Here is a 16,450-nt window from a genome sequence, read left to right on the forward strand (position 1 = left end):
TGACATATTTTTTATTTATTTATGCACCAAATGTTCTCTATAAGTGAAAGATATAAACTCTGAAAAGAAGAGGAAATGCTACATCATTGTAAACATGCACTGATAAATTTTGGTAACCTTTTGTCAGTGCTTTGACATTGGCCCAACGTTGGCAACATCATTTTGTCTGTTGGCCCACTGTGGCCTATTCGTGAGGCTAAAGATAGGTTAGCCCAATAGGCTAACAGAAAATAATGTCAAGGTTGAAAATTGGAAATTAAATTATATTGCTTTAACTTTGTGCCGTTGGAATTAATGTTCCTCCAAATGAGACGCAAATACTCTTGAGACATACAGTAAGTGTGTTAAGAATCTGTAATGGTAACATGAAAAGCATGCAGTTAGTAGTTTGACTGTAATGTTTTGATGTAAAGATGTTTAGCTATGGCCTATTATTCTAGGCTAGTCAACCTGTTGAGCTAATATACAAAACATATTGTTTTGTTTTAGGGCTGCATTTTAGTATGTTTATGTGGTTGTTTACTGTTTCAGTTGCTGTGTTTACTTGAACAGTGAGTTGAGACTGAAAGATGCTGTAATGTTCATGATGATGATGATAAAGAACAGCTGAGCTACCGTGACCAAGCTGATGGTGAAAGTACCGAGGTGAATGATGATGAGGATCTTTGCCCCCACCAATGAGCCAACGTTGGGCCAAAATGACATTGGGCCAACCATTGATGCCAAAATTGGCCCATTAATGCCACCATTGGCAGTGTGTTATCTGGGTCTACTTTAAATTACCAAATTCCAACCTTGCAACTACCGACTGAACCAATGTTGTGCCAACATGGGCCAAACTTGTAATTATCCGCTGAACCAATGTTGCAACAATGGACAAAATGACATTGGGCACACTACTGATGCCAACATTGACCCAACATATGCACTGCCATTAGCCCAGCATTGGCCCTTTAGCAGTGTGCTATCTGGGTTCTCTTGTTTAATTTCACCCATCCGGACCTGACCAGGAAGGGACCGTTGGAGTGGGTAAAGTAGACTGATGCTGCAGAAGAGGCTTTCCATACCCTCTTCTGTGCTACTGGCCTATGGGAAAAACTTGGCGTGCATGCTCTGTTAGGCTGCATCTGCCTGCAACTGTGAATTTCATTAAAACCTCACCTTTCATTTTTGATCAGATGCCCAGTACCCAGCCCCCATATGGTGAGAAGTGTTGTAAGAAATCTTACTGTTGCCCCGCCACCCTAGTACCCTAGAGTCAATAATGAGACTGCTTTACCACTTTCGGAATTTTGCATGGCTGTCATGGATTCCTTGGCTTTGATCTCTTCTTTTGTTTTATGTATACAACATTGTTGGGCTGTTGGGGACTGGGTTTGTTCCTATTCACAAGCACTTTTGCTTTTATTTAACCATCCCGCAAGTATTCTTAGACACAACACATCTTAGGGCTGTCTCTGAACCATGTCCCCCTGCATACTGTGTATCTGCTTTAGGGTCCTCTACCTCTATTCTCTTGTACCAGCCCCATTATGACAGAGACCATTCCTATTTGGTATTTTTGGAAACTGGCTTAGGAAAACAAATGCCTGAATAACTCACTGGCTATAATATAATGTGGATCGGCTGGTCCGCTGTGTGACCCCTAAATGAGAGCCATCAAAAGTTCAAAAACAACAATGTAATATAATATAAATTGATGAAAGTATTAAATAATCTAATTAAAAAAAAAAAAGAGATCTTCTAGTAAACGAAAATATTTTCCAGTAATGTTTAATAAAGAAAACACTCGAGGGTGTGCTTCTTTGCCTCCATTTTATTTGTAGAAAAAAAAATGGGTAGCCTTTTTTTCTATTGACATATGCATAGACAAGACTTGCTAATCTAGGTTTTAAAGTTAATATTTCAGGGGCTTCACTTTATTCCTTCTTTTTTTATATAAAGAGGTGTTTTGTTAGATGGAAACTTATTGGGTAGCTGTAATAAGATTAGAAAACTTACCACAGGAAAGTAGTTTATTTTAATAAGGGAAAAAGGTTAAACTTTTGCATGAATATTTAGCATAATTTCAAAAGTTATCATTACAAGAGTTTTTTTAAAGGTTAACCGAGACAGAGAGAGAAATAAAGAACTCATCAGATTTATATTCCACACATAGGAAACAACTGAGAATAGAATGACAAATTTTAACCAAAAACCAAAACCCCAGCAACACACAGCCATGTTGTAGAAATTCTTTCTTTAGTGTTCAGTCAGCATAGGGACAAAATCCACTGCACAAATAATCCAACAAATGTTTAATCCATCAGAGAAAGTGCAGGTGTAACTGCTGTTACTAACTGCCACTGAACGCAAGAGTATTGTAGTAGCAGGGTGTTATACATCTCCTCCGTCAAGTCTTCATACCTGGGAAGATCCAGGGATGTGATGCATCTGCCTGGAGAAAAATGAAAATATTATTAAGATGAAAATTTAGTACTCCTTATTGGAAAAACTTTTACAGATGCCTATTTTTTTTTTTTTTTTTCCAATTTTATGTTGATCTGTGGTAGGATTAAATCACAGAGAAACAGTTCATACCCTAACATTAAACCTAATCTAACACCAAACATCAAACTGTGATTTTGACTGTTGTTGGCGGAATGTCTTATCTCTTGGGATTTTTTTCATGTATGATGGTCTCCGAAATTTACAAAGGGTAGTGTACACAAACAAAAAGCCACAATAAAAAGTGGCAGGATTGTTGGTAAGAGAAGTCAAAGAAGACTAACCAGACCGGTTTGAATTTACTCCAAGAAGTCTATTGTAACTCAAATTATCACCCTTTACAACCATGGTCAATAGAAAAGTATCTAAAGTGTAACACACAATACATCAACTTTGAATGTGAAGCAGAAGCAGCAAAAAACAAACAAAAAAACCCCCGTGAGTTTTAACTCTGGTCAGCTAAGAATAGGAATCTAATACTACAAATCTACAATAAGTCTGTGAAGATTCTTACTCATCAAGGTGAGATTATCTGGAAGCTGAGTCATGTCAACTGGACTTCTTTAGACTAAAGAAGCTACTTGGATGAGTAGGAAAACATATCTACCCAACAAGAAATTTGTACATATACGCACATTCCACGTCCTGCTTGTGACATTTATAGCTTTGAATTCTTTTAGTGCAGTATATTCTGCACTAAACATTTGCTTAGTAGTTGAGGGAGATCAGCTGCTTGTGTCAAGGATCCCTTGCAAAAAAATAATATTTCATACATTATTAAAGAAATTGTTCCAGTAGTTAGTAATAGTTTACTACTAATACTGTATAGTTAAACTCCAATAGTTTTTATCACGATGTATTGCATTTCTTTTGCTCTCAACACTGCAAAATGAACATTATGTAACCAACTCAACAGCCAATCTAAATACAGTAAGTCCAAGATGACATGGTGTGTTTTGAACTGATTATTTTACAGTTGAAGTAGTACGTTTTCTATGTGAGTACTGGCTATGTGTGTTAACTTGCCAAGTAATTCTATGTATTTAATATATTTATTATTAATTGTAGTGGTCAGCACTGTGGCCATGTACCTCCAGGTTGCCCAGTGTAAATACGTGTGTGAGTATGTATGCATGTGTGCCCTGCAATAGGTAGGCATTGTGTCCTGGGTTTACCCCTTTTTGTGTCCAGAGTCCCTTGGGATTGGCTTCAGGTTTCTCGTGACCGTGTACAGGATAAGCGGTATAGAAAATAATCAAATACAGTATATTCTTATAAAACAAAATGTCCTGCTACATAATATAACATGGATAAACACATTTTTATAATATTTTGGGGTTTCGTTGTTGTCAATGGCTTTTGTTTTTTTGCAGCATGTCTCAAAAAAAGCATTTACACTACTAATAAAATTGGTTTAGGTGCTCAATAATTGCTGCTTTTAAATTTAATGACGTTAGTCTGGTGTCTTGTTCGTTTCTTCTTTAATTGGTCACTCATCCCTATATTATTGCAGCATGACATCCACTGAACATAACATTTGTAGTTTGTATTATTGTTACAACTCCTACCCAACTTTTTAACCAGAATTCCAGTAATTGTAAAAAAAAAAATTAACTTTCGCAAATCCTTTAGTGCAGATGGAACACAAATAAAATGGACATTTCTTTCAAGGTTTATTAGGTTTTTGATACTGATAAATACAGGTACTGATACATATCCTGATAAGTTTCATAGACAACTCTGCTACAAAGGTGGACAAAATGTTAATGTTCAAAGTTATTTTTTATTAAAGCATCTGTGTTATTATTAATACATTAATATTCTGCAAAAATATCTACGGCTAATGAAATACCCTCAATTAATTAGGTTATATATCTATATAATGTTTTTTGTCACATAGGTAATGCTTATATGCTTTCCTTCCTGTTTAAAATGTACTGTATTCACATTTCAAACAGTCCAACTTTCTTTCTTTAGTTTTGCACTTGTGCTACAACATAGATCAGCATAGTGCAAACCTTATGAAAAATCACCACACACTCATGTCAGACTGCTTTGTTGAGTTGGTCAGCATCTCAGCAGACCTGCAATGGTTTTCTATACACTGCATGACATAGTGATATGTACAAAGAATGGACGAATGAACTTCAAAAGCTAAAAACATCAAACCATGAAAGCAGCAACCATCTTGAGGCTAAATAATTTTCCTCCCTACCAAATATAAATTTTCCATCTGTTCCTAAGATACAAATTTGACATTTAAAATGATTTTAAATGCTAATTGCCAATTTGATTTGCCTATTTAATTAAAACACTGAATATGGAATGAAATAAAATGTTAAAGTGTGGTTGTATAATTTTCACAGGAATATTGATTGGAAATATCCAATATGAAAAGTGTGTATTTGTTGCATGTTCTTCCCTTGCTTGGTGGGTTTCCTCTGTGTACTCCAGTTTCCTCCCAGTTCAAGGGCATTCAGAGTAGGCTAATTGACATTTCTAAATGACCTGTAGTGAGTGACTCAGTGTATGTATGAGTGTGTGTGTGTGTCTTGCGATCCCATCCAGGGTATACCCTGCCTCATCCCCTTTGTATATGCTCCCGGCTTCCTGTTACAGGATGAGCGGTATAGAGAATAAATAAGTGAGTAAGTAAGATTTTACTGTAAGAAAAAATGTTTGAGAAGAGACCAAGATCAAATGATTCTGTTTTTAATATTTTACTTCAGACAGCCACTAGAGGTCCTCAATAATATCTTCGCTTTTTTTTAAAATCCCCTTTTACAACATTCACATGCATATACAGTGAATGATCTCAACTCTGACCAGAATAAAGTAATCACTGAGAAAAAAAAAAAATATAAATATTAATGCTGCACCAAGATAATTTAGTAATGAATGTGTGATGATTACTGGCATACAGCTTTTATTATTGCACTTCAACCTTAATTGGCGTTCCCAAATTTAACATAGTTTGTAAATGAACGTGTGTCTGTATGTATGTGCTCTGAGAGGGATTGGCACCCTGTCCAGGGTGTACTCTGCCTCGTGCCCTAAGTCTTCTGTGATTGGTTCCAGGCCCCCATGACCCTGTATACAGGATTAAGCGGTATAGCCGATGAGTGAGTAAGTGAATTAAAAACATCCTGTAAAATATGTATTTTTTTTTTTACTTTTGTACATTTGTATATTCCAGCCTTTTTTTTTACATTTGTTTTAAATAAAATAATTAAAAAAAAAAAAAGTTATTTGTATTAAAAAAAAAAAAAATCATAAATTTTACTTTTAAGTGCAATTATTATTTTATTTTTTTTGCATTGTAGTGAAATTTTTCTATTCTGTTATAGGTCATGGACAGTTGTATGTGATTGGCTTATGACAAATACTACAAACTCAGCATTTAGCATCAGCAATATACTGGCCTGATCTGTCATCATTTGTACCTGGGCCAGGGGTAGCTCAGTGGTTAAGTCATTGGACTATGGTTCGGAAGATTCCAGGTTCAAACCCCACAACCACCAAGTTGCCACTGTTGGGCCCTTGAGCAAGGCCCTTAACCCTCAACTGCTCAGATGTGTAATAAGATAAAAATGTAAGTCGCTCTGGATAAGAGCGTCTGCCAAATGCCTAAATGTAATGTAATGTAGTACCTGTTAAGCTAGACATTTTCTATGCTTGTATGATTCATAGTTGACAAGAGCTTAGCATGAAATAGAATCATATGCATCCTTTACAGAGTACTTCCGTTTACTAAAGGTAGACAAATTTTAATTAAAGATTTTTTTTTATTACCATATTATTATTTTTTTATATATGGTGTTAGAATCGTTTGAAATGTTCTCTTTATTTATAATGTTATGGAGGTTGAAATCTGGATCAGATATGTTCCTGCAGAGACCTTTGCAGTAGTTCTGTAAAAATATGGATCAGGACCATTTTGTGAGAAAAAAGAATTGGATAGATTTTAAGTCATTATGTGATCAAAGTATCCAGTCATAATAGAAAGCAAAACTTTAGCAAATACAGGAAGTAAAAAATTAAAAAAAAAAAAAAGAGTCGAGCACCTAGCTGAAATTCTGAGCTTGCTATAGCTAGGTGTAAGACAGATAATTTTCTCCCTTGCCTGAATGCAAGTAGATATTCTATCTAGGCGAACATATGAATATTTGTCTTCATTTAGATTTCAATTTAATTTGTAAATCTATTAAATATAGTTTTAAAATAATGGGAAACATGGGAAGCCACAAAGTTTCCACAACTTAGATCACTTCAATGCAGAAAAGATGGTTGTACAGTATGTTTAGTGGAAGTGTTGTGCAGTACCCTGTTCTATAACATTCATATAAATGTCTATTTAGAACAGGCTATTGTGTAGGGCAATTCACATTATAACACACATTCATATTAAAAACGACACAAATTATCAACTGTAAAGGAAACTCTGACTTGAGCGTATGATCGATTCAACCACGTTCACTTCTTCAGCACAAGAAAAATAACCCATGGTAAATAAGTCTAAATGCTGATCAAAATGCTGATATCATGAACAAATTAGGACTTCTACTGTGTTAGCAGTTTAGAAATGGCCAATTTAGACTTTCTAAATATGAGCCACATAAAAACATTTAAGAGCCTATTATGTTTAAGCATGTAAATAAAAATCCTTAAAACCTCAATTTTGCATAAAGAAATCCCGATCAAAACATAACAGCACTGAAAAAGTCTTTGTTACTAAACGTATGAACTATTTTGCATGATTTGTACTTTACTCAAGTAATACTGAAATTCAATATTGTGGAATACTCTAGTTTAAGTGAATTTACAAGAGAAAACACTATTATTCTATATTTTTATTATATACATACAGTATATACAAATTATTTACTATATACTGTATATATACTGTATAAATCTAAAGATGTATGTTAACTTTATATTTTAGTAAATTAGCTAGGTTAGATTGCAAAATTAGTCTATATAATGAGATAGTTATTTAAGTTTTGTTAATAAGTCTGTTGAATGTGCTAGCTAATTAAGTTTTTTTGCTAATGATTTTTAATATTTATTGCAAAACTGCTATCAAGCATTAGATAATTCTAGCCATTCTTTAGCCATTTTCAAAAGTTACTCAATTTTTAGTTTTTGAATATGTTTAAATGTACTTTTTTGTTTTTACTTTTACTCAAGCAGATTTTTGCCACCAAATTAGTTTTTTAGAAGGTTTTTGACACATTGCCCATACTGATATTAAAGTTTCAATGTATTGTTCTCTCTGTACCTTATTATAACCTCTGATAAAATATTCTAAAATCATATTTCCCAGACAATTTTGCCACATTTCTACTTGTTCTTAATTTTCCCAGCATAAGGTCGTGCTTGAGCTTTTAAATATGTGGCTGAATCTTGCTCAGTCAATACAGCACTAAAACAGAAACTTATAGAAACTTATACAGTCCATGCATATAAGCAAATCATCATATACAAGTATAAACATAAATATAAATAGCAATGAAATAGAAATATTAATGAAAAATGAAAAAAGAAAGAAATTACAGAAATTCAGAAGCAAGCAAGATCATGCAACAAGAAAGTGGTAAAAACAAAAGCACTGACTCACAGTAACTGCATAATATATTAAAGAAATGATTCATATCATGCTTTTCAGGGGCTCTTACCTCCTCCTGGTCTCCTACACCCTAGTCGTGTTGTACTCTGATTCATGTTTGCTTAGAGACCCAATGAGGCAGAACCTGCAATACCATCGCTGTCATATTTAATATCTTAATTCTCTTTTACATAGGGAGAAGCAATATTATTTCTAAATTCAGCTCTATGTTTCAGGACATCTCTTGTATGGACAGGATATTGTTACTCACTATAATAATAATAATAATAATGTATAATTTAACAGTTGGTACGTGGAGTATACTGAAATGAGTAAGTATTGATCTAAAATGCAGTGCAATTACATGTTTAGAACGGGTCCAAATCCTCTTTCAGTAAACAGACGTTTTTCTATCAGCTTTTTTTCATTGGATGTACCATGCTAGATGGTGCTGTGACATGCACAGTGAAATACACTATACTCCGATCAGTCATAACATTAAATCCACTGAAAGGTAAAATAAATAACATTTATTATGCTATATCAATATCACCTGTCAAGGCATGAAATATACTATACAGCAAGAGAACAGTCAGTTCTTAAAGTTGATATGTTGGGAGAAGGACAAATGTCCAAGCATGTCTGAGTGGCAAAATAGTGATGGCTGAACAATTAGATTAAAGCATCTCATTATAGCAGGCTTATAGGGTTTTCCCAGTATACAGTGGTTAGTACCTACTGAAAATGGTCCAAGAAGCGACAAGCAGTGAACTAATAACAGTGTCATGGGTTCTCAAGGCTCTTTGATGTGCATAGGCAGAAAAGGATAGCCCATCTGGAGCTACCGGAGGGTAAACAGCTGAAGAATTTAACGCTAGCTATAAAGAAAAGGTTTTACAACACACACTGCAGCACTGATCCCTGTCCACCAAGAAAATCACCTACTGTATACTAGGCCCATGAGCATCAAAACTGTACCATGGACCAATGAAATGTGGCCTAGTTGGATAAATCACTTTTTCTTTTACATCATTTGCATCACATACTTAGGGAAGAGATGGGACTACAGGAGAAGGGAAAGTCGAATGGGCAGTGTGATGCTCTGGACAATGTTGTTCTGGAAATCCTTGGTTCCTGACATGCTTGTGGATGTTATCTTCATACATACCACCTACATAAATATTGGTGCAGATCTAATACACTCATTAATGGCAACACTATTTCTCAATGGCATAATTTAGCAGGATAATACACACAGCCAAATTGTAAAACAGTTGACATGAGAGTCTACAGTGTTGACTTGGTCTCCAAATTCAACAGATCTCAATCTGATTGACCACTGTGTTTATGAGTCTCATTCAATAAGGCCACATCTTGCAACTTACAGGACTTTAAGGATCTGCTGCTAAAGGCTTGCTGTCAGATACCACAGCACACTTTGAGTCGATGCCTTTAAGGGTCATGGTTGTTTGGTAGCACAAGGTGGGCTTGCACAATAATAGGCAAGTGGTTTTAATGTTATGGCTGATTGGCATTTATAACTTGTTTGTTTAAATGTTATGGTGGATGTGCAACTACAGCAATTTAGTAAATATTACTCATTATGTCAAGTTAACTACTATTTTGGAATAACAAAAAAAATTGACAGCTTATTAACATAAACAAATAAAAAGGAGTAGAAATTATACTAAAAAAAGGAGAAAAGAAAGGTTCACGTAAAAGTAATATGTGGGAAGCAATGCCAAGGACAAAATGACAAATGGGAAGAACTAAGGCAAAAATGGTGGAAGCTTAAAAAAAAAAAAACAGCTTAAGAAAATAAGGAAAAAAGTAACTGATGTAAAAAGAGACTTTAAATGAAAGTCAAGAGAAGCAGTTAGGTCCCTTTAGCCTCCTTTACTTAAAAAGTGACATATGCTGGATAATGTGGTCAGAAATCGATGGATACTGACCGCTGCACTGCTTTGTCGTGTCTTGCCAGTCGGTGACTGGTGGTCGGCACCTCCTCATCAAGCTCATCTTCCATATCTGCTTCTTCTTGCGCATAGCTGTGCTTCATGACCACGATGCTGCGCTGGTTATCATGATGATGATGATGATGATGATAATGGTGGTGGTGATGATGTGGATCCATCGCGGCCACAGTTTTGGCACGGCCACAATGGTGCTCATGAACACAGCGCTTCTGGAACGTCGTCTCTGCATCATCTGTAAGTTCGGCAATGTCACTGAGGTCATAACGACGAGGTGTTTCCTGGAACACTTCCTGAAAGTCGTCGTTCTGCATCATGTACTTCTTCCTTGGCTGCTTGATCTGCACTGTGACAGATATGACGAGGAGGACGAGGACGATGCAGCACGTCACACCAATGATGCTACCATTAGTGTTGTTCAGGTTATCCAGGATGTTGGCTTTTCTTTTCTCTGATGAGACACAATAAAAAAGTTAACTTATATCATAATAATCATCCAGCTTAATTTGGTTAAAGTGGAGACCATGCCCAAATTTTGTACCATTCTATTAACCATATAAATACAGAACTGTGCAAAAGTCTTGAGCTATCCCTCAAAAAATATATTATATATAAATTATATAAAATGTAATTTAATTAATAAAATGATGTAAGATTAAATTAAAGAAATGGAAACTAATGATCCTGTGACAGGCGGCAGTTTCAAAAGATACAATTTAAAAATTGGTTGTTCATGTAACAAAATCAGCAGCAATCTTATTTTCCCTCTCATTTGTTCCAACCACTCAGCATTCAGCTTCACCACTATACTAATCACTGGCCTGATCATCTGCCATCATCGACACTTGTTTCTCTCTGGTTCAAGTATTTTTTTTATTTTATTTAAATGATTCATAGATCACTGTGTGGAACATTCCTCCGAAACTGGCCAAATATAGGGACTGGACAAAAAGCTGTTTTGAAAGCCTAGAGAACTATTCTTTAAGCCTAAATATGAAGACATTAGCGGTTTCAAAAATTTTGCACAATTTTTTTATTTATTTATTATTTTACAGTATATTATTTTACAGTATATTACCCTAAGTCTAATATCTTATTGTTCCTCTGGGTACTCCGCTTTCCTTCCACAGTCCAAAGACCCAGATTAGGCTAATTGGCATTCCCAAATTGCCCGGAGTGTATGAATGAGTGTGTGTATGGGTGTGTGCCCTGCGATGGGTTGGCACCCTGTCCAGGGTGTACCCCGCCTCATGCATTAAGTCTCCTGAGATAGACTGCAGGTCCCCGCGACCCTGAATACAGGATAAAGCAGTATAGACGATGAGTGAGTAAATAAGTGAGTGATACCTTATTGCCTCTATAGTAATAACTAATTGATAGGGACATTAAGACAGACACTGCAAACGTCCTGTTATTTATTTAAGAAAAAGTTATTATGGATATAGTAAATATTTCATTATCAGGTATTAGGTCTGTGTCAGTAATCCAAAAAATAAATAAAATATAGCACGAAGAGACTAATGAGGTAATGACTCTAACCTACATATTTAACATTATAAGATATAATAGTATCTCGTGGCTATTAAGGAAAAAAGAAGAACAATGTTCTTTATTGCAGTTATATTGGTGAATTCCTGATGAATAAGAGTAATAAAGCACAACACGACATGATATATAAAAAAAAAAAAATAGAGATTAACTTTGGAGTGGTAAAAAAATAACTTGGCATGGCATTGTGTTGCATCATAGCACCCTGTCTGCTTTTGCAGTGTTTTAATATTTAAATCCAAATCAAAATGTGCAATTTGATATATCTGTATTATTGTGTTGGGGTAAGGAAAAACTAACAATCTTAAGAGTTTTTGGTCCTCCTAAAGATCTAGAACCCTTCAGAGAGACATGTACAAACATTATAGAAAATATGACCTCTTGATCATCCTTGATAATAAGGATCAATCAACATCTTTTGATGTAATCTCATGTAATTTCTCACTAGATGGGTGAAATTTAAAGCCAAACTTCTGATATTTATACATATAATATGTATCTAAATTAAATAGATTATAATATTACAGCCAATTTGTAAAAACAGTATTGGATTAGCAAGCACATGCCGTAGCGTCTAGATGTCAAGAATAATCGAATTAATTTGCTGAACCAACCATCCATATTCTCGATGCACTCTCTGCCACAAGTTCCCCTTCCATCTCAGAACTTGTATAAATCAATGTTATTTTTATATGTGACCTGAATACAGTCATACACAGTTATAATGTGTAGCTGGAGGTGAGCATTTTCTCCATGGCACATTTATAGCATGAGTGTGCTCTAGAGAAGCCATTTATAACTGCTACAATAAATGTGTAAGATGTGGTCGCAGGTTAGGGAGAGCGAGAAAGGACACAAATTCTCATGCTTGACATGTTTATTAGGTCTCTTGAGATAACAAAAGTTGCTACAACAAGCAAGGGTCAAAACTGAACCATAGGTAAGGCATCTAGCTGCAGCCCTGGCTGGACAAAACCTCGACCTTGGTGAAAGTAGCCTGAAACTTTGTGTGCCACATTGTACCTTAAATATCTCAAATTTGTTGTCAGCTCTATATAAATGCATTTAATCCATAGAAATCCACGCAGACAAATCCAGGCAGATTAGATAGTATTCATTCCAGTTTTTTATATAAAACAATATTTTATTAAGGAAAATGTACTGGTGAAAAATGCCAATTTATAATACAAAATATATGATGTATATTTTATCACCAAAGAAAATTCTCTGTATTTAAAGAAAAAACTTCATGTACATACTTTTTCATAATTCTATCATAGTGTATTGTTTTCAATATGCAGTATATATATACATATACTCAGCAAAAAAGAAACGTCCCTTTTTCAGGACTGTATATTTCAACAATAATATTGTAAAACTCCAAATAACTTAACAGATCCTCATTGTAAAAGGTTTAAACAATGTTTTCCATGCATGTTTAATTAACCATAATCAAATAATTAACATGCACCTGTGGAATGGTCGTTAAGACCTTAACAGCTTACAGAAAGTAGGCATTTAAGGTCACAGTTCTAAAAACGCAGGACACTAAAGAGACTTGTCTACCGACTGTGAAAAACACCCAAAGAAAGATGCCCAGGGTCCCTGCTCATCTGCGTGAACGTGCATTAGGCATGCTGCGGGGAGGCATGAGGACTGATGATGTGGCTAGGGCAATAAATCGCCATGTCCGCACTGTGAGACGCCTAAGACGGCGTTACAGGGAGACAGGAAGGACGGCTGATCATCCTCGCGGTGGAAGACCACGTGTAACAACACCTGCACAGGATCGGTACATCCGAATATCACACCTGCGTGACAGGTACAGGATGGCCACAACAACTGCCCAAATCACACAAGGAACACACAATCCCTCCATCAGTGCTCAGACTGTCCGCAATAGGCAGTCCATGAGGAGGAGATGCACTGCAGTACTTTAAGCAGCTGGTGGCCACCAGATACTGACTGGTACTTTTGATTTTGAGCCTCCCTTCATTCAGGGACACATTGTGAAACATTTTTAGTTTATGTCTTATGGTGTTGACTCTTTTAGTGTTCATACAAATATTTACACATTAAGTTTACTGAAAGTAAAAACAGTTGAAAGTCAGAGGACGTTTCTTTTTTTGCTGAATATATATATTTATTTATTGTCTCCCTGTTGCAGTAACAATAATGTGACCAGCAGATGTCAGCAGCATGCAGCATTTTGAGCATTTCCTAACAGATTCAAGCACAGGCTTATATCTTTAACCAATTAATCACTGCTTAGCAACTGTTGCTACCCAATAACACACCTGTCATATTTTCAGCACTTTAGTAGGTCCAACAGTGTTTCTCTATATTACATAAATTAAATTAACATTTTTATTGATGTATGTGGTTGTGCTTACTGACAAGTGAACAAAGATATATTTCCATCCATCCATTATTTATATCACTTATCTCAGGGATCTTTGGACACAAAATGTGTTACACTGATGCTGGGGTATCACTGCATCGCAGAAGGCAAGCACACACACTCAGACTCGATTTCAATTTCTGAAATGCCAATCAAACTACTTGATTGTCTTTGGATTGTTGGCGGAAATTGAAATAATGGGAAAACTTCGGAAGTTCAGCAAGAAAAATGGGACATTACCAGTTCAGAGCTGTAAAATATCATGAACAGGACTTTGTATTGAATGCAGAGCATAGATAGCAGATTAAATAAGATTGGAGTGATGTCCTTACTTTTTCAAGTGTTCTTTATTTATTCAAAATTGCTTTTCCTGGATAGGATGTAGGCTGCTGCATAGTGAATTAGCTCCTTTAAAAAGCAGCAGGGTAGTCAGTATATGACAATGGAACGGTCATTGATTATAGTTGTTGATCAACTGTTTTCCTGTGCATTTTAAGCAATTGTTTATGAAAAATAGCAATCAATTTTAATAAAAACATGTTTCAAAACCCAGGCAACTGCTATGTACCAGAAACATTCATCATATGAGGAACATGCATGTGTATACTGCTGATAGCTGTGCATGTTCACAGCATGGAGGTGTAAAAAGGCATATGATACATCTCAAGGTGACCTGTAATGATGATGCAGGAAAAAGGGCTGCTCCTGGAGGTGTGCGCACTTTGGTTTTATGCTACAAGTAAACCCTCAATGAAGGAAAATCTTAATATAAAGACATGATATATGATACGATATGTGCAAAATCTATGCAAAATCTGTCGCAAGGATTATGTATACGGTGATATCTAGTACTAATACTAGTCTGCCTACAATGAAAATGTACTTTTGCCTTGACAGCTGTCATGCTTGTAATGTCATTACAATATTCGGGAATAGATGCTTACGCGAGTGATCTTATTTGATGTACGTATACTGTATGTGACGTGCTCTGGGTGTGGTAATAGTGAATGGTCATGGGATTACACTTGAAGTATTTAAGTATTTATAGTATGCTTATGGTATATCTAGCTACCAAGGCTTATGAAGTTGAGTGTGGACAGAACAAAACCTTTAACGAAATTATTAAAATTTTCTTTAGATGTTTATAAATCTTAATTACGACTGAAATTTTATTGTAATTACTCTTAGCATTAAATAATAAATGGACTTTCATGGGCTTATTCACATGGTGAAATAAACATTAGGAATGCAGAGCAGTTAATAAAACTGTAAAATGTTTTCATAATCATGATGAGTAGAATCCGAAAAAAATGCACCATTAGCTTGGCAACAAGAAACGTTCTCAAACCTCATTAGCTTTCAAGAGATCGTTGGCTAACGTCAGTATGATAGCTATCAGCCCCTGGAAGTCTGGCTTGCGAGATTAGAGCTGAATAGGAAGTGCAAAAAATATATGGAAAGTAAAGAACAAGACACAAGTGCAGCCAATCAACAGACAGAAGTCGGGTTTATGGGAGCAAACACACAAGTCGAGTATGGTGTGATATTTATATAAATGCACATATTCCTGTATTTTTCTTATTTAAGCAGTGTAATTCTTTCTTAAAAGAATTAGGGTACATTTTGCTTTATGGTATGTGTAACATTTTTTGTATTAGCTCATCTGTCATTCTTTTGCTCTTTTAGTTTTATTGAACAAGGTCATTGTTGTTCCTTTCCTTTTTGAGTCTTTGTGTATTTGTACTCTATGTGGTTCAACAATGGAAATATATACATTTGATTAGCGGTGGGACAGAAAGACCAGGGGGTCTTATTTATCCACAATAAATATACAGTATAGTTTTTTTGTATTAAACATACATGTGATGCAATCCAATGCATGAATAGAATATATTTTTTCTTTTTTTTTCTTCTTTTTATTATTTCAAAGTGTGAGTATGGAAAAGTGTAACTGAAGGTAAACTGATGGTAAGGGGCTCTCAATACACTTACTGTCAATCATGTCAGTATAATCAACAGTAATTACTGACTTCAGTGCAGGCAGGTGATGCACAGCATGTAAAATAAAAGGCACATCTTAAGATTCAGATGATGCAGATAATGAGCCTCTTCGCTGAGAGTGATGAGTGGCTTATTAGTCAGTTTTGTTCACCCAGTGCATTTCTATTTGATTCTGAGTCAGAAAATTCATCCACTTTTGGAGAGGCTGATGATACCCGGGAGGAGCATCCCTGTACACACTTAAATCCTTCATAGCCATGGGCACATTTGAATGAGAAATTGAAGACAGGCCTGGCATTTCCAAAGCAACTATAAGCCTAATAATGACTTGAGTCTCAAATGCATTCATACAGCTCATGGCACTCATGCATTACATTTGCAAACATTTCTTTACCATTTATAGTGTTTTGGCTTTTTTTTTTATTTTTAATGTAA

The 16,450-nt window shown here is 35.4% G+C and overlaps 1 protein-coding gene across 3 annotated transcripts in view; it reads right to left on the reverse strand.

The window, feature by feature from the left end:
- Positions 1-1,869: 1,869 nt before the first annotated feature.
- Positions 1,870-16,450, reverse strand: part of neto1l (neuropilin (NRP) and tolloid (TLL)-like 1, like) — a 115,989-nt gene continuing 101,408 nt past the window's right edge. Inside the window, exons 9-11 of one of the 3 annotated variants that reach the window (XM_053487982.1) lie at positions 10,045-10,516; positions 8,163-8,237; positions 2,348-2,437 (exon numbers count right to left, since the gene is read on the reverse strand). In XM_053487982.1, coding sequence (XP_053343957.1) covers positions 8,177-8,237; positions 10,045-10,516 — 533 coding nt within the window. In that variant the 3' untranslated portion in view covers positions 2,348-2,437; positions 8,163-8,176. Of the gene's footprint in view, positions 2,438-8,162; positions 8,238-10,044; positions 10,517-16,450 lie in introns of all 3 variants that reach the window. The other 2 variants (XM_053487981.1, XM_053487983.1) reach the window with 2 other exon arrangements.

This window comes from Clarias gariepinus, chromosome 26 (assembly GCF_024256425.1).
Source record: "Clarias gariepinus isolate MV-2021 ecotype Netherlands chromosome 26, CGAR_prim_01v2, whole genome shotgun sequence".
In the NCBI taxonomy this organism is placed as follows: domain Eukaryota; kingdom Metazoa; phylum Chordata; class Actinopteri; order Siluriformes; family Clariidae; genus Clarias; species Clarias gariepinus.